The following is a 23,284-nucleotide window of genomic DNA, read 5'->3' as shown; positions in this document are numbered from 1 at the left end:
TCATCTTTCAAAGCTGGGTTGGTAATGGCTATTCCATTTCTGCACATTCTTCTGCTGCAGGAGTTGTGGGTGGTAAAGCAGTAGGTTTGAAGAGTGAGAGTTTTGAAAGACAAAACAAAACAGTAGCAAGTCCATTAAGCGGGACTGTAGTTGGACACAGATGCATAAATGCACATTTCTAATCCTCCCTGATGGTCTATTCACTAAGAATGAAGAGATATTGATATACAACTTGGGGATGGAAAGAGAGAAAAAAAATGATTGAATAGATGGGTTGAGTGCAGAAAATATCAAGGCAGGCAGAGGAGAAATTTGGATGGATACGTAAGAAATTTGGATCTATACATAAGACATTTAAAAGTAGTGATTATTGAGTAGACATTGTTCAGTGAAGCAGAGATTCCCAATTCAAAGGAACCTCTAATTTGCCTCTGCATACATCTTCCCTAAATTTTATGAAAGAAAAAGAATTTCATTCGCAGTAAAGGTGTAGTTAAATGCTAGGTGAATATTGCTTAATTGGATAACCTACTGGAGTGTATAATGGGGCTGCTGTGGAATCATTAAATTATGTGTGCATCAGCTCTGAGTAATTGAATGTAAATTAAGGGCAAGTTTGGCATATGTGGTTCACATAATTTCCCTATCCATTACATATAATTCATGCCAGTTGACTTTCAAAAATATATGTAAGAAATATCAGGTTTGCTTTTGTGCATGCTATATTTTTAGCGTGAGAAACAGATTTTCCATTAGCATACATCAAAAGAGAAAATGCACATATCAGGGATTTTTGAAATGCGTAGTTTTGTTAATAGTATTTATTTAAAGAGCATGCAATTTTAGAAGACAGAAAGGAGCATGGTTATGTCCAAGGTTATATCATTCTGCCTACACTGTAGAGCAATGACAGTTGCGTTCATCTAAATCATACCATTTATATGAAGAAAAATAAAAGGTCACAAAATGAGCAAGTCAAGTATCTTATCTCTTTGCTGAATCATTGATTTGATTATGCAGTTTGAGCGGACTGAGGAGACGAGAAGCCCTAAACTAGTACTGAAGGCTGTTGATGTGATTGTTAGTGGCACAGCTCAGGGGATTATGTGACTGTCTCCTGAAATGTAGCTGTTTCACACAATCACATTTCTCAAGTGTCTCCAGTCAGATACTGTTGAAAGGTGCATATTTTTGAGTTTGTTTTCTGGCTCCATCAGAAATTGTCTTTGTACATTGACTTTAATGTGCAGCATTCACAAAGCAAACATATGTCTGACCTTTCTCTTCACTGTCGCTGGCAAGGATGTTGCCACGTCCATCGTAGTGGGTCCATGAGACTATGGGTCCATGGCCCCATGAAATCCTGGCGGCCAGCCTTGACCTCCTGCTAGGGGCTATTTTGTTTCCTTATATCCCCTTTTCCTGCTCAAGTCTGACTCCTGGTCTTGCTGGTCACCCTCCTGCTGCCCCTGAATCCAGGATTTCTTAACGCCAGGGTCACCCACTCTACCTGTGTGCCAGGCCCTCTGTGAGGACACAGGTTACCTGATGTAATACCTACAGTGCGTTAGCAATGTGAGTTAAGGCAACACCACAGCAAGTTTTTCCTTAACCTTTATACTAACATCACTACCACTCGCGTGTATTCTGATTCTCTTTTTTGAGTAGGAGAAACGGGTATAGGTAGACAATCTGCGGGAGTTACATGAGTACAGAAGACTCTCATCATCTCTGCGGTTGTCATTAGTTGGTACCATCAGAGTATAAAGAAGTTTACAGATCTTGGCTTTGGGTTATTGTGAATTCCTTTTTGACAATCTGCTTCTCTTTATTCCTGCTCTACTTTTAATCCACCCAGTATACATTCATCTTTGATATTAAGGTCCTCAAGATATTTCTCTCTTTTTTTTTTCATGGAAAGGCATTTTATTTTAAATATAGCAGTGTGTCAATCCCATGTCAGTCCCAAACTCCCAATCTATCCCTCCCCCGACCCTTCCCACCTGGTAACCATAAGTTTGTTCTCTAAGTCTATGAGTCTATTTCTGTTTTGTAAATAGGTTCATTTGTAACTTTTTTTTTAATTCCACATATAAGCAATATCATATGATACTTGTCTTTCTCTGTCTGATTTACTTCACTTAGTGTGATAATCTCCAGGTCCATCCGTGTTGCTGCAAATGGCATTATTTCATTCTTTTTAATGGCTGAGTAATATTCCATTGTATATACGTACCACATCTTCTTTATCCATTCATCTGTCAATGGACATTTAGGGTGCTTCCATGTCTTGGCTATTGTAAACAGTGCTGCAGTGAACATTGGGGTACATGTACCCTTTCAAACCATGTTTTTCTCTGGATGTATGCCCATGAGTGGGATTGCTGGGTCATATGGTAGCTCTGTTTTTAGTTTTTTAAGGAACCTCCATACTGTTCTCCATAGTGGCTGCACCAATTTACATTCTCACCAACAGTGTAGGAGGACTCCATTTTCTCCATACCCTCTCCAGCATTTATTGTCTGCAGATTTTTTAATGATGGCCATTCTGACTGGTGTGAGGTGGTATCTCATTGTAGTTTTGATTTGCATTTCTCTAATAATTAGTGATTTTGAGCATCTTTTCATGTGCCTCTTAGAGACATTTCTCAAGGTATTTCTCTTGACTTTCATTAGCTACTTGTGTCATGAAGTCTGCCAGGTTTTATAATCCTGGCTTATCTTAGTTTTCCGGTTGCACATAATTCTAGACTTCTGCTTGGTTTTTAACTGCCCACCCAAAGTAGACCTTATGACAGTACCTTTCTGGTGTGTACCCTTTTGTACCTTTCTCCACATTGATACAAAGTTACACACATAGATGTACATCATACACATATATGGTTTTTGAAAAAAAATGGATTTACATTTCTTATGCACTCACTATACATATTATGCCACAATTTATTTATAACAGTAATATACCATGGACATTGTCTTGCTAATACATGAAGCTATAACTCAGTCTTTTAAAACTGCTCCTCTGTTTCATGATACAGATTTAACCTTATCTCTGTGGATAGACATTTATGTTGTATACAGTTTCTGCCTGAAAAAACAATGTTGCAATAAGCATCATTGTACAGATTTGAATATAAAGTTGTGGCAGAATTGTAACTGGATCACATGCTAAACCATCTGTTAATGTTCACCATACTTGTATAGAGTTTCTAATTGCAGTCACATAATACATACAGTGAAGCTATCTAAACTCTATAATCAGAATTTTCTTTGCATGAATGTAGTCTCAGTTCCTTGTCTCTGGACTCTCTGTCTCTGCTGTTCCCATTGATTACCATATTTCTAGGGGATTCTTAAGCAGATGGGTACATGGGGGTGGAGAGTAGGTAGTAACATGGCTGGGGAATTTGAGGGAGGAAAAATTCCGAGTTACCAGGCAGTGAACTACCTGTTAAGAAATACTGAAGATTAGTTTAACAGTTAACAAAAGCTGAAACTATGGAAAATTCTTCAACACCAGAGTCAAAAGAAGTCTTTATAACCATTAAGGTCATCCTTTCTTTTGCTTCCCTCATGTTTTTGCTTGAGTTGAGTTAAAAAAAAAAAAAAAAAAAAAAAAAAAACTTCTCTCAAACTTGACCTATACAAACCCCATCCATCCTTCAAAACCCCAAATGATAGTAATTCCTTTAGAAGCCATAAACCTGGGATTTAAGATTATGGCTTCTGTGGTAAGAGAGGCCTGTATTTGAATTATAACTCTACCCCTTAATATCTGGATACTTCTGTGAGTTTACTTAAATTCTCAAAGCTGCAATTCTTCATTTACGGCTTGCTCTTAGATCCCAGAAAAGAGGTTCAGGAAGAATAGTAGAGTAGATGGTAGGAGAAAAGCCAGCTGCTCAGAGAGCTTCAGCTGTTTGATACTCTAAAGGTATTTCAGTACCTTTGAAATAGTCATTCCTATTTTTGTAAGTCTGGATATCATTAAGGCATTTTAATGATTAGAATCTTCTTATTTTGTTGAATCCCCTCTGATATAAACTTTGATTATTTAAATTAGTAGCTTTTTAACCTTTCGGGGATCTCAGATCACTTTGATAATCTATGGAAAGCAGTGGAAAATACACATACATATAGACACACCAAATTTACAGGAAATTGCTGGGAGTTCAAGAATTGTTGAACCCATTTGAAGTGTTTTAAAGAGCTCTATGGCTTTAAAAAATGTTTTCACAGAGCCAACATAACATTCTCTTTAAGCAAAACCCCTTTAAGGAAATTGAGTTATATCAAATGCTTTGTGCATCAAGATACAGAGTAAATAAACGAACAGAAAAATAAGCAAAATAAGTCAGGTACATACATAAAACTCTCCAGATACACAGACACTCACACGTGAAAATGTATGCAATTATATCAATATTATGTTAACAGCCTGTGGTAAGCTGGTTGTGCGGCTGAGGCAATATATCAACCTGCCTTTTATTAAACTAAATTATAGCCAGCATTCCTGAATTTGAATATTCTAGCAATAACACTATCAGTCTTTAGGTTTTCAAAATTAAAAAAGCAAGCATTTCTGTATTCTTTCAGAGTCAATTTTTACCTAGGGAAATTCTGATACTTTTCATGGCGGTCTCTGTAGCACATTCGACATCAAAATTCAGAAAGTATCCTCGGTGTTTATGTCCCTTCACTCTTATAGAAGGAAGTCACGTTTCTGTTTGACATCTTTGTTTATTAGCCCTCACAGTTGCCCCTAAATGTTTCAGATCGTTTTCGAATTTCTCGATTTATAATTACAGTTCTCACTAAACTGAGACATGTTAGTCGCTTTAGATGTTTTATGAAAACACATTAAGAACCCTAAGTTCCTTTGAAAACAAGATATCACATGTGTCAAAATATAATTCTCAAAATGTTAAACACAATTCTCATATAAATAGGTACATGTCACGATTTCATTTAGCCCAAAGCTGATTCAAAAAACGAGGACTACATATTTATCTCTGTATCCATAGCTGTATCACTTCTGTATCTCTACATATAAATCTTGGTACCAGTCCTGAGTAAGACCAACTTTTCCTCTATTAATTATTTAATTGGCAGAATGCATTCATATAAAAACTCCATCTACCCAAGATTTCTAATAACGGACCTTTTTGTCCTCGTAACTTTAGGCCCATGGTTCTAAAACTTTAGCATACATCAGACTCACCTCAAAGATGGCTGAGTGTCACCCCCAGGGTTTCTGTAGATCTGGGGTGGCACCTGGGAATTTCTGTTTCTAACAACCTCCCAGCTGATGCTGCTAGTCCGGTGTTCATACTTTTGAGAACCACTGATTTAGGGAGAAGCTTTGCCTGAGGATCACGTGGGGCAGATTAGACTTCCAGAGAAATCAGTGCAACCCCTGATTCGCTCTCTTCTTATCTGTTCTGTGTTCTTCCCGTTTCCTTCCCCTGTTCCCCTCTGTACACACAAGATCATGGACACCCAGCCTCACTCCAAGGATTCTCCTTCTATTTGAACATCTCAAATCTCTCGTAAGGGTCAAACTCCCAGTGTCCTCCCGCGGAGACCTGGCCTCCCTCGTCATTTGTTCCATTTCTGTCCGTGATCTCAGTTTCGCTATGAGCCAGGGCCAGAATGCTCCAAATCATGTGTTGTAAACTAGAATGTGCATTTCATGTTTTTAAAAATTATTAGCGGCAGAGATTCTTTTAGTAGGGGACATTTTTATACCTATGTGGAGAACCGAAATACAGATGACAGCCAGCTGCCACTAGTTCCTCAGCTTCATAAAGGGAAAGAGAGTCTCCAAAGGAAGTACATGTCCCAAGTTGTATAATTTATGAATGTTTAATGGAATGATTGTAAGTCTCCTGGAAACGTGATATGGGAGTTGTTATGTGAAATCATTCATTTCAAAGCAGAGTCCCCGTGTGTCCTTGCAGTGAAAAGTATGCTTCCATCTCTCACCAGCGCTTTGTGTAGTGAAGGATGCTTACTCTTAGAAATAGGTGATGGGGCAGAATGTGGAGTGAGGGACGCCCCTCAGGTCATTCAGATGGAGCCACCAGGATGTGTATGTTTCTTTCCAGGACCACGAAACCTCCTTCCCCAGGGCGCTCTCAGCTCAGAGACTCTCCCCACGGTGGTGCTTTCTAGATGGTGAGTGTTTCTGTATTTCCTGGAGGGGTGGGGATTGGGGAAGCCACAGGGCAAGGTATTGATGGATAGAGTGGACTCTAATTTTCCAAAAGACTATTCAGAAGCCCTTCACATGGCCCTTCACGTGATTGGTACTTGCATCTCAAACGATGTGAACTTACTGATGTCGCAACACACTTTCCTAAAGTTATCTCCCTCAAAGCAAGTTGGTTAATCTGGCCGAACTTCTCAACATCAAATTGCTCAAGGTGATTATTTCCCTTTCATGCCCCTTTTCCAAAAACGTGTTGAGTACTTGTCTTCAGGCCAGTAGATTGATTCCATAAAGCACGAGGACGGGTGCTAATTGGTATGTCGTTTGCATATTATGGAACTTCCATATTATTTTCAGTAGACCATCATTTCAGGATGAGGTATACATTTTTGTGAAAGGGTAGGCATTTTCAGTTGTGTTCACATCTGCTCTGCTGTTATTGAATGTATAGTAGGTTGGTCATCTTCTGATTGGTTAATGAGCCCATTTTCCATTTCTGTCTCCCTAAATGCTGCCTAATCCCACTTTTCTATCCAGTTACCCATTTTACAGTACATTCCTGCTTAGATACTCCCAGTGTATCTACTACCCGGTATCTCTCTTGTCTGTGTGGACATTTAGCTTTCACTGTAGACCTTTCTTTTGTTCAGCTTTGTGTGCATCTGAAAGGATATAAATGTGGATAAGAGAATGACAGGATGTGTGAGGGTGTGAATATTTTTTAAAGATGAGCACCTGTATCTATATCAACTCTAATCCACGTACATCATGACATCGGTTTTCATTAATGGCTTGTCAGCTGCCTCTGAAGATAATCTATACTGCTTTTCTTCCAGGTCCTTTATTCCCTAGTGATGAGAAGCGCAATCATTTGTTTTTCCTGAATCCACAGAGGAACAACTTATATTTAAGAAAATTACAAAAATGTATATGAATTGTTCTATATAGTCTATTTTATATACAGTCTTAGATAAAATTACAAGTGTGGTTAATGGTCTAGATATTAGTTTTACTCTAGAAATAGTTTCGTTAAGAACATTTAACAGGTGATTGCAGTCATGGTTAAAAGAACAAAGTAGACAAAGTCCTTCTCAGGCAAATTTTACTCTGTTGCCTGAGTATGAGGGCAAGAACCATGATTGTCTTATTTCTTAGCTTATTTCCTTTGGAGAGAAGCTACTCGTTAAATATCTATGATTTTTGAATGATTATTTGCATTTTGAGTTTTTCCCTCTAGTACTATGTACTTTGTAGAAAATCTGTTTATAATACTGGACTCTTAGATAGATTTAAATGAGGAGGAACATAATTCTTTTGAATATTGATAATAATCAGATTAATTTCTAGAAGCCCAAAGTTTGTCATTAAGTTGTTTTTTTCCCCCCCTCAAACTACAGATGCAGGCAAGTCCCTTATAGGGTTGCTTAAATAATTTTTGCTTTTTCTGTTTTAGCTTTCTTCAGACATGGCTTAGGGACTCAGTTTTAAACTGAAATGATGCCTTTAATACCACATGTGGTCCCAAGCTCTGCATCTTCAAACTGTTTTCCAAAATGAGAATCACTTCCTCAGGAAGTCAGGCTACCTACAGTATTTTTTTGTTTATTTTTGTTTTTCCTAGCTTTATTTACTTGATAAATACATATTGAGTCCCAGCTCTGTTGAGGGTTCTGTGCTGATATCTTGAGACATAAAAGAAGAAATGAAACACAGATCTTTAAAGAGGCAGATATCTTAGTCTCAGAGTTCTCTGTGAAGATAGTTTTTATAAACCATGCACAAAATGCAGATGTGCATATAGAGGTAGGAGCAACAAATTCTACCTGGGGCAAGGAGGATGGGGCTGAGGAAGGTTTCACAGAAGAGGTGGCATTTGAGTTGGTCCTTACGACATGATGTATTATTAAAAGCAGTTTATTGAGATATAGTTGATTTCCAATGTTGTGTTAGTTTCAGGTGTACAGCAAAGTAATTCAGATACATGTATTGGGCTGGCCAAAAACTTCGTTCGCTTTTCAGTACAAATAAGACATTTTTCATTTTCACCAAGAACTTTATTGAACAATGTATTCATTAATCGAATGAACTTTTTTGGCCAACCCTATGTGTATAAGTTCTTTTTCAAATTCTTTTCCATTATATGTTATCACAAGATATTGAGTATAGTTCCCTGTGCTACACAGTAGGTCCTGTTGGTTATCTGTTTTACATATAGTAGTGTTTATATTTTAATCCCAAACTCCTAATTTATCCCTCCCTCCCTTTCCTCTTTGGTAACCATAAGTTTGTTTTCTATGGGTTAAGACATGGTTTAGGTAGACACGTGTAATGCGGAAGGGCTTCCTAAGCGGTGGAATAGCGGCAGCAGAGGTGTGAAGTCCTGAGTGTTTCTAAGTAGATTTAGGGACTGACTGGGATGTAAGGTTTTTGATTGTCATCGTAGGTGAGAAGGTTGTAAATCTGGTGCCAGAACACAGGCCTCTCTGAATGCCGTATACGTTTCTTTTTCCCTAGCTACTTCTGCTGATCGCTTTTATCGAATAGACAGATCTCAGGTAAGTTTTCTTCAGCCTATTTGTGAAAGAGAAAAACTCCCCAGGAACTATACTAATCTTTTACTTTTTTTTTCAACAAAAACACTGAAATGTGTACAAATTCTGGAATGGTATTCATAGTCTCAGCTCTGAGCTTGTTATTTGTCTTCACGTGTTTTGTGATCTGTGGACTCAAGGTGATATGGTTTGACCTTGAAGATGAATCCAGAAGATAGGTAGGCTTCTAGACGTTGTCACCAGCCTGCACTCCAAATCTTCGTTCACACTGCTACTTTTACGGCTTCCTAGCCAAATTTTATGCCTTTTTAACTTTATTTCTGATTAGCAAATTTGAGACCTCAAGTGTATATTATGTTGCTTGGTTTCAACTCACCACTTCCCAGAGTTCAGTAATGAGAAAAAAAAAATGCTTATGCCCAGTGATAGCTAGTGCTCCCACTGGAAAAGAAGGTACAGAATGGAATCCACTGATAAAACCAGTTGTTAGGGCTTCCCTGGTGGCGCAGTGGTTGAGAGTCCGCCTACCGATGCAGGGGACATGGGTTCGTGCCCCGGTCCAGGAAGATCCCACATGCCGCGGAGCGGCTGGGCCCGTGAGCCACGGCCGGAGCCTGTGCTCCGCAATGGGAGAGGCCGTGACAGTGAGAGGACTGCGTACTGCAAAAAAAACCAAAAAAAACCAAAAACCAGTTGTTAGCCATGCCAGTTAGCTTTGACCAGATCCTGGAAGTCCAGGTCATCGTACATGCATGCTGGACCAAGTTGCATGTAAGGTGTCACTTCTTTGATAGTATTTGGGAAGAAGAAGAGGCAAGACCATCTCTGGTTATACCTAACAGTATCCTGGTCAGAGTCCCAAACCAAGAAGGATTCAACTCTCCCCTTCCTCAGCCTCTTGCTACCATGTTGTTTCTGGGAGGGATGCCCACTGGTCAGGCCTCTGAAAATACACTGTGGTCATTTGCTATGTCATAAAATTTCATTATTCCTCAAGACCAAGAATGCTTTGTCTTGTTGTTCTTCAGATGATGGATGTGAACACCTTATCAGGCATCTGACAGACTCCTTTTTCTTCCTTAGGAACACTTGCACTTTGTGATGGAGATTTCTCAAGATGAGATTTTTATTCTGGACCCAGATATGGTGTTGTCACAGCAGGCAGGGACACCCCCAGGAATGCCTGATCTGGTGGTGGAGCAAGCCTCCGGGTGAGTGGGCTTCTTCCTTGGTGGTGTGGTGGTGAGGCTGGCCGCAGGGTCACATCGTGTCTGGTTTGGCCTTGCACTTGACATTTCTAATGAAATCAAACTATTTTGAAATACAGGCTTTCTTGTATTTCCTTAGAGTGTAGTACAGCTGGTTCCATTCTAAGTCTGTCTTATGAATGTCTGGGCAGAATTACTCTTTCCACTCAGATCTGTGTCATGTCTGAGGCTTCTTTACCCACCACACCAGCATTTCCTACCAAACTAGAAAACACTAGTATTTGCGTTTGTGCATATACATCTGTAATGCCTGTATTATCACATTAAAAAATGACACAGGTGGGGCTTCCCTGGTGGCGCAGTGGTTGAGAGTCTGCCTGCCGATGCGGGGGACGCGGGTTCGTGCCCCGGTCCGGGAGGATCCCACGCGCCGCGGAGCGGCTGGGCCCGTGAGCCATGGCCGCTGAGCCTGCGCATCCGGAGCCTGTGCTCCGCAACGGGAGAGGCCACAGCAGTGAGAGGCCCGTGTACCGCAAAAAAAAATGACACAGGTGGTTTGACAATTATTTTTTTTCTCCACATCCCTTCTCTTCTTCCTCTGCTCCTCTTCTTCCTCATCCTTCTCTTTTTTCTCCTGTATCAAGGCAGCCTGATACATGTAGATATCAAGCACTTATAATTATGAGTCGCACACTGTGCTGAATGCCTTTCTTATATCCCTGCTATTACTTCATAGTGACTTAATCATCTTAAGTGCTCTATGCTTATTTCCTCATCTGTAAAACCGACATGATAATACCTACTCAGACAATTGTTTTAAAATTAAATGAGTTGATACATGTAAAATTAGGGCAGTTGGTGGCACTTGGTAGACACTCATTAAAAATCATGTTATTGAAATCGTCATCATCATTTCACAATGACCCTGCAGATTTGGTACTGTTATTATTTTAAATCCATAGATAACAAAATTGAGGTTTAGAGAGTTTTCGTAACTTGACCAGTATTGCACAAAAAATAAAGGGGAGACGTTGAGATCTATTCCATGCTAGAGCCCATGTGTATTTTAACCGCCACACTGCACCACCAAAACATATTAATATTTCTAGATTATTTCGTCAATTCAGAAATGTTTATTTAGAGAGCTTTTTTATGTGCCAGGTACTACTGTAAGCACTTGGGAAACAACAGTGCAAAAGTAAAAACACAGAAACCTTTGCCCTTGTGAAGTTTAATGAACTTTTGTAGTTTACTGGTACACAGACGCTAAAGAGTGAAAATAAGGATTTCCCCGGAGAGCACACACACGTGCACTCAAAGGGCATATGCAAGTGTGTGCACATACTTACACACTATTAGCAGACATATTCGCTTGAGGTAAGCCTCATGCCTGTTCACTAATTCGACCACGGCTGCCATTTCTGAGCATCCCACTCTGCCAGGCCAGCTGATAGCAGTGGTTCGTCCCTAGTCTGTGCGGGGCCAAGAGAAAACAGAAGTGGCGGCTGGAACAGATTTCCAGCTGTGTTTAGGAGCCGGAACGACTGATACCGGAGCTGTCCTGGCATGAAGGGAAAGCCGACAGGCACGAAGGATGGCCTGATAAAAAACCCCGGGGGTCCTGAAGGTAGTGGGAAAGCCACATACGATAAGTCAGGACTGTCAGTTGTGGGGAAGGCAAGTGTGATGCTGTGTCCCGCCGCAGAAGCGGTAGGTGCTGGAGTCTAGGTGTCCTCCCACCCCACCTGATTGGGGCCGTAGTGTTGGATCTGGTGAAGGGTGAGCCCATTTTGCCAAGCTCGTCCTGGGTTCTGCCCTCTCAGTCATTCTCTATCAGCTCTAGCTCCAGAGATAAAGTAGCCTGCAAAACCACGAGAACTTGAATCAGTTCCTTTCTCATTTCTTTTCCATTGTCCCCTCTGGAAATAAACTGAGAGCTGGGAAGCTGTGAAAGAGCAAATCTAGGCTTTGTTCTTTTCTACATCAGGCGCCATTGCTTCTTATCTATGTCATATTTAAAATTACTTAATCTTTTTTTTTTTTTTTTTTTTTTTTTTTGCGGTACGCGGGCCTCTCACTCTTGTGGCCTCTCCCGTTGCCAGCGGCCATGGCCGCTCCGCGGCACGTGGGATCTTCCCGGACCGGGGCACGAACCCATGTCCCCTGCATCAGCAGGCGGACTCTCAACCACTGCGCCACCAGGGAAGCCCTAAAATTACTTAATCTTGAAATTCAGTTTTCTCATCTATAAAGAGGGCAGCAGCATACAAAGAGTTCCTGATGGTTGAGAAAATTAAACGGACTAATAAGGGTGAAACACCTCGTAACTACCCAACAAAGATTAATTTCCGTCCTCACGTTTGGAGACAAGAATCATCCTGAGAAAGAGCAGACTAAGTCCTGTGGCTGACCTTGAATGTCTGCTGCCCTTCTCCTCCCTCCCAGAATGACAGACTGGTGGAATCCTGCCCTCCGGAAACGCATGCTGAGTGACAGTGGGCTGGGAATGATAACTCCGTATTACGAAGAAGACTCAGATCTGAAAGATTTCAGCCACTCCCGAGTGCTACAGTAAGAGCTCTTTCTGTCTCTTGTCCTGTGTACCACTGGGGTTGCTGGGAGAGGATTCTGTGGGGTACTAGCCAATGGGAAGGATTCTCTTCTCAGCGGTGCTCCAGCTGTCTCCTGATTGTGTCACCCTGTTCACCTTGCTCCCTTTTCCTCACCCCGAAGCTCCCAGTGGAGCCTCGCCTTCCATTTCTCTTGTTCCCGAGCCTCAGTGAGACCTCGCATATGGACCTACAACTACTTTGAACCTCACCAGGGTTTGCTTTACTGAAACCCAGTGTTTTCCAGATGCCCCTGTGTTTGCCATACTGTGAGGACATGCATGAGAGTGACATGAGTAGTTTGGAAGTGATGCAGAGTGTTTCATTTGTGTGAAAATTGTGATGTGCTGTGACAGGTCAGTTTCATGAGCCTCCGGTTCTGAGCCTCTGGCTGTGATGTGTAGTATTGCCAGGTGGTTCTGATGGCTGCGGTGCAGTGCTTGTAGTCTCTCTGGGTAAATGATGCAGCATTTGTTCAAAGGTCAGGAGAGTGGGTGTGCTTTCATCTGAGGGATGGGTACTGAGTTTTGCAACAGTGTTGGTACACTCGTGTCCCGAGAATCCTCCCTCCTGTCACCCCTCCTTGCAGAAGCAGCTTCAAGGTGCACCCTGCGGTCATGGACACAGTCATGTGCACCCACTGTTTGACTCCAGTCCAGTCACCCCATCTCAGAGGTTGTATAAGTTCGTTGTAATTCGTGAGATCAGGCTGGTTCCCAGTCCGATTCAAGGTCCTAATCGAATAGGGACAGTGGCCTTGTAACTATGCAGTCTTACCATCTTTACAAAATAACAAGATGATTGAGATTCTTAGAAGCCTAGGGTTAACAGAAGAGGCAGGGCAATGCATTGTTTCTAAGACCGGAAGCAATTTCGGTGTGACAAAGGGGAGGAAAAAGAGAAATCGGAAGCTAATTATTTTGGTGGTAATGGTTCTACTCAGACACCCCAAGGGCAAAAGGTGATTTCGTTTTAATTGCTTCTCTGTACTACCTCTTATTCTGTGTGTGAAGAGTGGGAAGGAGAAAATGAATTACTATGGATTTTCCTTTTTAATTAAACCGCGTCGTTAGTTTCCGATGGCAATTTGGTTGCTTACAATTCAGGGCATTTTTTTCATTTCTTTTGTATATGGAATTGAGGCTGGTGAACCAGGCTGAGTCAGCCACCCACTGACAGCTAAAAAAGTGACCATCTAGCTTTGGGCAGGTTTATTTGAAAATTAGGGTTTTAATTAGCCATAGAAATAGAAATTAAGACTAGACAAACCAGAGGAGCGATTCAGTTATTCTTATATACAGGCTATTTCCAAAAGTGGAAACAAAAGCTCAGGCACGTGAGCTCAATCTAGTTTCCTATGCCCTGATTTTTCTGTGTATAGTATGTTAACATATATATCATGATACGTGAGATTGTTTCTAAGACAGTAACTATTCTTTCCAAGAATCACAGATAAATGTACCATTTTATATAATAGTCAAGTTCTTAAAACCCTTTCTCAAAATCAACTCTCATTTTTTATTCGGGTTATATTATCCTTTTAGGAATTTCTCTTCATATTTCATTGAGCTTCCACTGGCAGCCACTAGTTTTCCTGGATATTTATACTACCTTATGCCTCAAATGCACTAGAGCAGCTGACTCCTTTTGAAAACATTTTTCTGTCAAGTAACTTAGAAAACAAACGTTCACTTCTAGCTTTGAGTCTTTCCAGCTGAACCTCCAGATATTGTGTAACAGAGACAAGTTGTCCCCACTGGGCTCTGTTGGAACCTTTGACTCACAGAATGTACGAACAAAATAAAATGGTTGCTTTAAATCATTTACATACTTTACCTTACCCAGTTTGTCTATTAATTCTGAAAATTTTTGTGTATGTGTGTTCATTAATTCCTTTAGGAAGAACTTCTCTTTGTTTATTACTTCAGAGAGCATCTTTGATACACATACGTATAATTGCAGTTATAGAACAATGGAATTATGTAATAATATATATTTTATACAGATATGTAATGTATAATAAGGTCAGTAATAGCTAGTATTGATACCTGCTACGTGCTTTGCACTGTGGTTAAATTACCCTTAAATCTTTCAACAACTTTTAAATCTCACATTGCTTAACAGATGAATGAACTGAAGCTCATAGAGTTTAAAATATTCATGTTAGGTCACCCAGGATAACTGTGGTTTGAGTGAGGTCTGCTTGACTTCTGACTCTGCCATACTGCACTGTTTTCCTGAAGGGCCAGTGCAAAGGCAGGGTGCCCAGAGTCCCAGGGCCCAAGAAAGGTTTACTTTGGTATCTCTCTTTATAAGCATTTGTAAGGTGAAAAATTCTACAGTGTAGGAAGACTACATATGCACATTAAATATGTACAGCTGCAAATTTACCCACAAGTAAATACTAATGTGCCAACAACACTAAAATATCATGTTATTGTTTTATGTCATTACTTGCATTAAATCTTTCTATCCATAGCAACATACAGTAGCATAAAAATATAGTTTTATGGGGTTTTTGTTTTGTGTTATCTTTTTACTTTTCATCACCTGTATTGAACAGTGCATACGCTTTTAGAATTTGCCACTTCATGCAACATCAAATGTTTAAAATTCATTCACGTCGATGTTACGGAATGCAAGTTTGTGTGCCCAATGCACAGTAAGGCCAAACAACTGAAACGTCAGAGTTTGGAGCAGAGAAAAGTTTATTGCAGGGCCAAGCAAGGAGAATTGGTGGCTTATGCCCAAAAGACCCAAACTCCCCGAAGGGTTTCAGCAAAGCATTTTTAAAGGCAAGGTAGGGGAGAGGGGGTCTCAGGGGATGTGACCAGCTTGTGCACAGTTCTCTGATTGGTTGATGGTGATCAATTCTTAGGCACAGGAAAGTCTGTGGGGCTCCTTGCTCATGATCACCAAGTAGTTAATTTATTCCATTTGGTGGTGGTTTTAACATCTGAAAAAGTCTGGAAATATGCATCAGATACTATTATCTAGGTACTTCAGAGAGGAGCTACAGCAGAAGATATGGGGGAGGGGTCTGTCCTGGGACGGCCTCATAGAGTCCTCCTTGGTTACGTGGATGTGTGTAGATTTTAAATCATTTAATTTGGTATAGAATATTGTGTTATACAAATATGCCGTGACTTATTCCTCCATTTAGATATTGATTTCTAATATTTTATTATTTAAAAATACAGTGAACATTTTGCGTGTGTCCACCTGTGTCATAGGGTGTATATACAGTTTCAACATTTCTAAAAATTTTTTATTTATTTATTTATTTTTGGCTGCGTTGGGCCTTAGTTGCGGCTGCAGGATCTTCGTTGAGGCATGTGGGATCTATTTTTGTTGCTGTGCCCCGGTTCTCTGTTGAGGTGCATGGACTTCTCTCTAGTTGTGGCGTCGCGGGCTCCAGGGCACGTGGGCCCTGTAGTTGTGGCATGCAGGCTTCTCTCTAGTTGTGGCATGTGGGTTTTCTCTCTCTGTAGTTGTGGTGCGCGGGTTTCAGAGCGCATGTGCCTTGTAGTTTTGTGGCACGTGGGCTCTAGTTGACGCATGCAAGCTCAGTGGTTGTGGTGCAGGCTCAGTTGCCCTGCGGCATGTGGGATCTTAGTTCCCCAACCAGGGATCCAACCCAATGTCCTCTGCATTGGAAGGTGGAATCTTTTTTTTTTTTTTTAATAGATGTATTTATTTATTTATGTTTGGCTGCGTTGGGTCTTCGTTGCTGTGCGCGGGCTTTCTCTAATTGTGGCGAGCAGGGGCTACTCTTCGTTTCGGTGTGCAGGCTTCTCATTGTGGTGGCTTCCCTTGTTGTGGAGCATGGGCTCTAGGCACGCGGGCTTCAGTAATTGTGGTGCAAGGTTTCAGTAGTTGTGTCTCGTGAGCTCTAGAGCGCAGGCTCAGTAGTTGTGGCTCACGGGCTTAGTTGCTCTGGGGCATGTAGGATCTTCCTGGACCAGGGCTCGAACCCGTGTCCCCTGCATTGGCAGGTAGATTCTTAACCACTGCCAACGGGAAGTCCCAAGAAGGTGGATTCTTTACCACCAGACCACCAGGGAAGTCCCTATACAGTTTCAACTTTGGTCCATGTTGCACAATTTCCTTTCCCATTAGGGATATTTAAGAATCAGTATGTGAAGGGACCTGAAGAAGTATTGTAATATTCTAGGTACAACTATAGCATCTATTGCTTTCAGCCTTAAAGCCCCAGTCAACTTGGAGATAGTAAAAGTTCAATTTTAACATCTTGTTCACCAGGCTAAATAATTCTATAAAAAAATCAAAGGGAAATTTTAAATTCTTAGAACTGAAAATACTGTTTATCAGAATTTGCAGGAAATAACAGAAGTGGTATTCACAGAATGATTTATGACTCTAAATCATTTATTAAGAGAAAAATGATTCCATACAAATAAAGCATTCAATTTGATAAACTGGATAAAGACTCAGAGTAGAGAACAAAGAAACAAGAGTGAAGAGAAATAATAAAGATAGAAATCAATGACAAGGGGAATAAAACAGACAAAATAAATGATTAACCAAGGATAAAATTTTTAAAAACTGGTTCTTTCGAAAGGTAAATAAGAGACAAAATTCTGAGAAGGTTAATTTTAAAATACAGGAGATAGAAAGGAATGCAACGCCAGTGCTTTTCCAGCTCATTCTTCCTCCATGGCACCCAGTCAGCATCTGCTCAAGACACCTTTCCCCTCTAAACTCTAACTGACCCAACCTACCCCACCCCCAGTCCCCCGGAGAGGGGAGCACGGCTCCTCAGGGTTTTCTCATAGTTTTAACTTTAGCTTCTAAGATTCATCAGCCTCCCTCCTACTTCAGGGAGAGCAGACAGAATGAACAAACAGAATGAAGTAGATTTCTGTTATTACTGGCACTGGTTACATTTATATTAAAATTCCATTTAGATACATTACAATTTTTAAAGAAAGATTTATAGAGTCGTACCTTGGTATCTGTGGGGAATCGGTTCCAGGACCAAAATCAATGGATGCTCAAGTCCCACAGTCAAAGCTCTGTATTTGCAGATCCATATCTGCAGATTCGGCCAACTGTGGATCATAAACTTGGTACACGATCCGCGATTGGTTGACTCAGGATTCGGAACTCATGGATACATACATACATATGTATAATATATATATATTATGTATGTATCTGTAATAGCTTCATTTTTCTCTTGTCTTCAGCTATTTCCTTTACCCAGTTTCTTTTTTGGAACTTTAGGTGATGGCCTGATTCTAATATATGTAGCTATTCTATGTCTGTGTGTGTATGTGTGTACTGTCTACTTATACACAGGTCCTCTAGGGGAGACTACAATTCCAAAGAAGGCTATACAACACATATAGGATCTTCAAATCCTATGAACACAATAAAAACAATATTTTTACAAAATAAATTTATTTAGTTTTGACTGCATTGGATCTTTGTTGCTGCGCTCGGGCTTTCCCTAGTTGCAGTGAGCGGGGGCTACTCTTCATTGTAGTGCAGGGGCTCCTCATTGCAGTGGCTTCTCTTGTCGCAGAGCACGGGCTCTAGGCGCACAGGCTTCAGTAGTTGTGGCATGCAAGCTCAGTAGTTGTGGCTCGGGGGCTCTAGAGCGCAGGCTCAGTAGTTGTGGCACACAGGCTTAGATGCTCCGCGGCGTGTGGGATCTTCCCGGACCAGGGCTTGAACCCATGTCCCCTGCATTGGCAGGTGGATTCTTAACCACTGCACCACCAGGGAAGCCCCAGAAACAATCTTTAAGAAAGAATTTTGAAATAAATTGGAGAGAAGTAGTTGACTCACACTGTTACTGCTAGGACCATAAGGACTTTGTCTTTAAGTTAAAAAAAAAGTTTTCAGTGTCTACGAAAGTGCTACTAAAATAACATGTTTCTGGAAACACCTTCGCTCTCATCATTAATTGAAGCACCACAATTCATAACGACTATATTTCATTTGGGCAGGAGATTCATAAGGAAGTAATTAACTAAAATTTTAGCAGACAGAATCTGATTCCAAAGGAAGACTTTTCCCAACTTTATGATCTATGAGATAAAAAAAAAAAAAAAAAGGCACTGAGTGAAAACTCTAGTATATTCTTTCCAAGTCCTCTTTGAGGAAAGGACAGACCTACCTCTGAACTTACCTCTGAACCTCTGGGTTAAGGGAAAACAGGTAAAGGGACTGCAAGGCATTGTTTAGTTTATGAATAAAAATAATCTTTTCTAGTTCTTATGTTCTGTGGTTTGTGCAAAACCCCCAAAAGAAAAAGAAAAGGAAAAAATGCCCATGTTCTTAGTATCTCCAAGTCCTGAGCCTAGAAGACCTAAGGTGAAGTCACACAGGTAAAAATAAAAGATCTTGCCACTGGATTAAGACACTGGGGAGACAGTGTAGGGAACCACCAAAGGCAGACATTCAGTCCAGACATCTGTGTACTCAGGTATCTGTTACCTGCTTAGCTTAAGCAGGGTTGATGGATTTTTATGATCAGTGGAGCATTTCTCTCTCTAACAAGAGACAGAGTTATAAAAAATTGAACTATAATGTATCTGGTCTGATTTATGACTTCACTAGAATCTAAGAAATGGGTTGAGCCATTCAGTTAGTCATTAATTTATTGAGAAAATATGTATTCCGCACCTTCAAGGTAGAAGCAATCCATATACCTAGGCATTGACGATGTAAAACTAAATGAGAAATTATTGTCTTTCAAGAACTTATATTCAGAGGGGAAATAATAAACCAATTATTATAGTTCCCTCTGATAAGTGCTATAATGGATATATGCGTAGAGTGTTCTGGAAACAAGAGGAAAGAGAATTTGCTGCTTTCTCCAGATTTTACTTTTTTATTTTTATATGAAAAGGATGAATATTTAAAGAATTAATGAAAACACAAGCCACTAAGAAAAAAAGAGGCTTTTTAAGGGCTCTATGCTTATTTTCTTCAACTTTTGCCCATAAACAGGTATCTGCTTTTCATCATTATATCACCAGAAATACCTCTCAAATAATTCAGTACTCCATGACAGTTGCACATCACTCTACCTAATGTGTATTTAAGGATGTTTGTACAACCTGGCAAGTTACTTAGGGATATTCAAAACACCTAACAATACTTTAAACTGAAACATTGACCTTTTTTAGTGTAATCTATAATTCTGAACCATCCTATCAAGAAGATAGCCCTGAAATTCACCTCTTCCCAAAACTCAGAAGTTCTGGACTGAACATAGGAGTAATAGCTTCATGCCTCTCTTGTCTCCAGCTGTTTCCTTTGCCCAGTTTCTTCTTGGAACGTTAGGTGATGGCCTGACTCTAAAAAAAAATGGTTAATTGCGCTTGTTGTCGAAGCTCCAGGTTGTCAACAGGAAGACAGACTATTGGGCCGTGATTTTGGTTGTGGAAATATCCTTCGAGCATCACAATCAGATAAGACGGAGAAAATTAATCCTCTTAGTGGAAACAGGTTTTGCTGGAATATATCTTAGAGATGAAATCAGCGCTCTCAGGATAGAGACGGTCCCTTGCATGACTAGTCTAAATCTTGCTCTCCCTGGCTAATCGCTCAAGCTGGAAAAATGCCATTTAGCTGACATGTATCTTCCTTTCTTCTTTTTTCCGTAACTCACCCCCAGTCATTGTCCTGTCTAGCCAAGCACATAATGATACTATGTCCCTTTACATGGGCAAAATAATTAATGAGAAATTTTGCTCTGTTCTTTCTGTAATTGCTCTTCAGTTTGATCCAGGGAATTAATATATTAAAATAATAAAGATGCACTGAATCCCTGACTCAGGGAACCCTTGCTATTTTACAAGCGAGCAGGTAACTCTGGTGGGTATTAGCGGTTGTAGGTGCCCTGTTGATGAGCACAGTGGTGGGGGGAGGGGAGGGGGGAGGAAAAATTGTTTCTAGAAGCCTATGCAGTGAGATGTTAGCGTGTCTCCCATGTATCTCTGGATTATTTTGGTTGTGTTAGTGAAGTTTAGTTCTTGAAGAGGTTTTGGATGTTCTTTGGATAGAGGGGAAGAAACTTGGTATGTGGGGAACCATAAACCATCAAAATTTTGTGGGTGGAACAGAATTCTCAGATTTCCAACTAAAGGAGACAAGGCAAAGCCAGAGCATTAGGAAGTATGGGGACAATTTGTGTAGAAAAGCACTTTTCTTGAGTTTCCTAATAGGTAGAGAGCAGTGGAAAGGGCCTCTTAGGAAATTATTGAGTCTTCTTTAAAAACAAAACAGAAGAGATTTCTATTTCCTTCCAACAACACGCTCTGCCTTAGGGCATTAAGGAAAGCAGGTCAGAAGTAACAAGAGTCTTTCGTAACAAAATCACTTAAGCCCCATTCTAAAATGGGGAAAATAACTCTATCTCCCTCTGCACTGGGGAAGTTAGAGTGAATATTGTTATGCCAATATAGGAACGGGAATTCTTTTGTTTTGTTTTCGGTGGCTGTGCTACAAGTGGAGGCTTGGACACACAGGAGAGCCCCTCGTATTCCTCTGTCGTGTCCCCTGGGAGCAGCCCTGTGCTGGCGCAGGGTCACAGTACAATCCATTTCTGTGCCGTCAGTCCCCTCTTCCTTGAAACAGTGGCTGGATCTTCCTTGAGGACTTGACATTGAAATCTCATCAGTTTGGAAAATAGGGATGTAGGGTATGTTGGATGGGATTCAAGCTAGAAAAAGTTGGCATAGATGCAGGGAATGTTAGTTCTACAAAACGATGCCACGTCTCTCCTTGAGGGCCCAGTTAAACAACAGGATTAAAATTTAGTCAAGGGTGACAAGAACCATCCCCTGGGAATGCTTGCAATGTCCCTGCCATCAGGAAAGCGCCCACAGCTCCTGAGGGCTCCAACAATGATTTCCCTTCCTTTCCAAAAGGGGGCAAATGTGCAAAGCTAAGTGTCCTGTCATGTCACTTCTAGAGGATCCCACCTGTGGACCATGGTCCTCGACACATGCCCCATCACTGGGCTTCCATGGCAGGTTTTGGCAATGGAAGGGAAGGTGGGAGGCAACTTCTCTTTCCCACAGATTGCCACTTTATAAGGGTGCCCGTCAGGATTCTCGCTCTAACAATCAGAGAAGAGGCTGTAGTTTCTCCTAAATATGACTTTGGTGCATCTGCCTGTGACATGAAGTATTTCTGCATGTCAGTCCTCTCTCCAACACTGGTCCTGGGACTAACCCCTCAGAGGCTGCCCTCATCTCCTCGTAAGGTCACTGAGAAATCAGCTCACTCCTGGCTCCCTCTTTCCCACCTCCCTACCTCTGCAGAGGGGACCGGGCCTTCAGGGAACACCAGTGAGACAGCGCTGGGGAGAGCAAGTGAGCCTCTGTGTCCTGGCCCTCTGTTCCTCGTCCCATTCACCCCACTTCCTCAGAGCCCAGTGCATTCAGTGTTCGGAGGTCTGTTTCAAGGTGTCAGCTGTCTCCTGACAGCCTCTCTAACCACTCACCTCCAAAATAACCCGTCCATCCTTTTGCTTTTTTCTCAAACTCCCACCAAACCTCTTGTTTTCTCAGTGTGTCGGTCTCAGTGTGAATCATTAAACTGATTTAAAGGGTGAAGGATAATTTTGAAATCCTTCCAAAAGTATTTGCCTGTGAGTCTCAGGTTGGAGAGATACTGACCAGTTATCGCCTGGTGTGCTCAGGTGTGGGGTCAGGGATGTGAAGGGGGTGCGTTTATCACTCTTGGAAATGGGAGGTTGTACAGAGTGGAACTTCTCTCTGAAACCTCTGGGGACCTCTGAACCCACAACCCCGAAGAGACCAGGGTAAGGAATAGCTCTACAATGTAGAGAAGCTACTTACTTGGAATTCAGGGAAATGGGGACCACGTTTGCCCTTTTCCGAACTTTTCTAGCTCTTGAGCTGATCACCAAGCATAAGAGCAACTACAACAACAGACATTACTTTACGACTTCCTCCAGTGCTCTCTTTAATGGTAGCCTCACCCGATAGCCCCCTTGGAATCTCCTTGAAAGTGGGAGATTTCTAAGTGGGAATGTTCTAAGTTCAGTATCCGCCACATGTTATAGCTAAGCATGTAGGAGTGCTTAATATTCAAACATTGGATTAACTGAGTTGCTCTCAAAGAGTCTGTGGAGCCCGTTTTCACTTCTTGTACCATGACTTATTTGCATCAATTTATTGTTTTCTCTTAGAGCTCCTTTCCTGTTTTGGGTTGTTTATAATATATCACTTAGAAACTGCACCTTCCTTGGACACACAAGAGTTGGGCAGAGAGAGACTTTTTTTTAGATTTTGTTTCCCATGCCAGTGTTTTGAACATGAATTCCCTCTTCTGAGAAGTGGGTTAGGTAGGAGGAGATTTTGATAGGAAAACTTCTGGACTGTATTATAGTTATCTTCAGGAGAAGGGTCAAAGCAGCTCCCACATCAGCCTGTTTTTTCTTCCATTTTCCAATGCTGGATTCAAAAATCCGTATTGCATTTCATAAAAATAATTACCTGGGGGTAAGCCCTTGCTCAGTTGCCTTGGTTCCACAAGGTACATATTGCCTATCCTGAATCATGTGATATGTGAGATGGCCTTTTGTATAAGTTTCTTGTGTTAATACTGAACGTAGCACTCATGTGACTTGCCCTCACAATTTAGAGCTTCCTGTTTCAATTTATGCTTAAAAAAAAAAAAAGTCCACACTTACAAAAC

At 41.0% G+C, this 23,284-nt stretch overlaps 1 protein-coding gene across 1 annotated transcript in view; it reads left to right on the top strand.

Annotated features, from left to right (window-relative positions):
• DGKI (diacylglycerol kinase iota) overlaps positions 1-23,284 on the top strand; it is a 456,496-nt gene that overhangs the window by 365,921 nt on the left and 67,291 nt on the right. Inside the window, exons 25-28 of the mRNA XM_073809968.1 lie at positions 6,108-6,177; positions 8,726-8,766; positions 9,847-9,974; positions 12,417-12,542. Of these exons, the coding sequence (XP_073666069.1) occupies positions 6,108-6,177; positions 8,726-8,766; positions 9,847-9,974; positions 12,417-12,542 (365 nt within the window). The remainder of the gene's footprint in view (positions 1-6,107; positions 6,178-8,725; positions 8,767-9,846; positions 9,975-12,416; positions 12,543-23,284) is intronic.

This window comes from Tursiops truncatus, chromosome 9, assembly GCF_011762595.2.
Source record: "Tursiops truncatus isolate mTurTru1 chromosome 9, mTurTru1.mat.Y, whole genome shotgun sequence".
NCBI classification, from domain to species: Eukaryota; Metazoa; Chordata; class Mammalia; order Artiodactyla; family Delphinidae; genus Tursiops; species Tursiops truncatus.
Note: the sequence above shows the minus strand (reverse complement) of the source record. Positions and strands in the feature narration are given on the sequence as shown.